Source organism: Onychostruthus taczanowskii, unplaced genomic scaffold (assembly GCF_017590055.1).
Source record: "Onychostruthus taczanowskii isolate IOZ18803 unplaced genomic scaffold, ASM1759005v1 scaffold393, whole genome shotgun sequence".
Taxonomy (NCBI): domain Eukaryota; kingdom Metazoa; phylum Chordata; class Aves; order Passeriformes; family Passeridae; genus Onychostruthus; species Onychostruthus taczanowskii.
In genome coordinates this window covers 16606-18485 of record NW_024501382.1, presented here as the reverse complement: position 1 = coordinate 18485, position 1880 = coordinate 16606, and the positions used below count along the sequence as shown (strand labels likewise).

The following is a 1880-nucleotide window of genomic DNA, read 5'->3' as shown; positions in this document are numbered from 1 at the left end:
GGGCGGCCCTGAGGGGTCCCGGGGCGGCCCTGAGGGGTCTGAGGGGAACCGGGGCGGGCCGGGGGCGCTCCCGGAGCGGGGCCGGCTCCCAGCGGGTTTTGTGGCGGTCCCGAGCGGGGCTCGGGGCTCGCTGCCGGGCTCGGGGCGCTCTGAGGGGACGGCGGGGCCCTGAGGGGGCTCGGGGGGGTTTGGCCTTGTCTGGGGGGTCCCTGAGGGGTCCCGGGGAGCTGAGGGGTTTGGAGGGGTTTGGGGTCTCCTGGTTTCTCACGTTCTTGTTCTTTTTCCTCCCCTCCTCTTCTTTTTCGCCTCTCCTTCATCCTCACCTTCCTCATCTTCATCCTTCCGGCCTTGCTCACGCCTCTCGTTGCTCTCGCTCTTCTCCCTCTTCCTGCCACTTGCTCTCCCTTGCCTCTTCATCCTCCTCATCTTCCTCACACCTTCATTATCCTCATCTTCCTCACACTTTGATTCTCATCTCCTTCACGCCTTCATCCTCTGACACCTTCGTCCTCCTCATCCTCCTCATCTTCCTCCCTTGCTGCTCCCGGCCCTTCGCTGTTCTCCCTCCGTCCCTTTCCCCTGCTCTCCTTCATCCTCTCCCGCTCCCCTGCCTCCTCTTCCTCCTCCTTTCCCGTTCTTCTTCTTCCTCTCCCTCTCCCCGTTCCCCTCCCTGCTCTTCCTCCTCCCTCCCCATTCCCCTGCCTCTTCTTCCTCCCTTTCCGTTCCCGTGCCTCCTCTCCCCGTCCCCTTGCCTCCTCTTCTTCTCCTTCTCCCGGTTCCCCTACCTGCTCTTCCTCTCCCCTGTCCCGTGCCTCCTCATCCTCATCCTCTCGTTCCCGTGCTTCCTCTCCCCATTCCCCTGCTTCCTCTCCCTCTCCCCCTTCCCCACCCTCCTCTCCCTCTCCGCGTTCCCGTGCCCCGTCTCCCCCTCTTCTATTCCCGTTCCTCCTTTTCCTCTCCCTCTCCCCTGTCCCGTGCCTCCTCTTCCTCACCCTCTCTCTCTCCCGTTCTCTCTCCGTTCCCTGTCCCGTTCCCGCTCGGTTCCCGGTGCCGTTCTCTCTCCCGTTCCCTGTCCCGTTCCTGTCCCGTTCCTTGTCCCGTTCCCGTTCGCGTTCCCTGTCCGTTTCCACTCCGTTCCCTCTCCCGTTCCTGTCCTGTTCCTTGTCCCGTTCCCGTTCCCTGTCCGTTTCCACTCCGTTCCCTGTCCCGTTCCTTGTCCCGTTCCCGTTCCCTGTCCGTTTCCACTCCGTTCCCTGTCCCGTTCCTGTCCCGTTCCTTGTCCCGTTCCCGTTCCCTGTCCGTTTCCACTCCGTTCCCTGTCCCGTTCCCTGTCCCGTTCCCTGTCTCGTTCCCGCTCGGTTCCCGGTGTCGTTCCCTCTCTCGTTCCCTGTCCCGTTCCCTGTCCCGTTCTCTCTCCCGTTCCTTGTCCCGTTCCTTGTCCCGTTCCTGTCCCGTTCCTTGTCCCGTTCCCGTTCCCTGTCCCGTTTCCACTCCGTTCCGTGTCCCGCTCCCTGTCCCGTTCCTGTCCCGTTCCTTGTCCCGTTCTCTCTCCCGTCCCTGTCCCGTTCCCGGTGCGCTCCCCGCAGGCTCAGGAGCTGAAGGAGCGGGGGAACCGGGCTCTGGCGGCGGGGGACGTGGGGGCGGCCGTGGGGCACTACTCGGCCGCCATCGCCCGGGACCCCAACAACCACGTCCTGTTCAGCAACCGCTCCGCCGCCTACGCGCGCCTCGGCGACTACAGCCGGGCCCTGGCCGATGCCTGCCGCACGCTGGAGCTGCGGCCCGACTGGGCCAAGGTGGGCACGGGGCTCTGCGGGGCGTGGGGGGCTCGGGGAGGATGGGGGGACTTGGGGAGATGGGGGTGAGGGAGGCACGTGGGG

At 65.5% G+C, this 1880-nt stretch overlaps 1 protein-coding gene across 1 annotated transcript in view; it reads left to right on the top strand.

Moving 5' to 3' along the window:
• Nucleotides 1-1484: 1484 nt before the first annotated feature.
• Nucleotides 1485-1880, top strand: part of STIP1 (stress induced phosphoprotein 1) — a gene marked incomplete at its 5' end in the record, with an annotated part of 10207 nt that continues 9811 nt past the window's right edge. The window contains one exon of the mRNA XM_041412455.1: nt 1485-1796. Coding sequence (XP_041268389.1) covers nt 1485-1796 — 312 coding nt within the window. The remainder of the gene's footprint in view (nt 1797-1880) is intronic.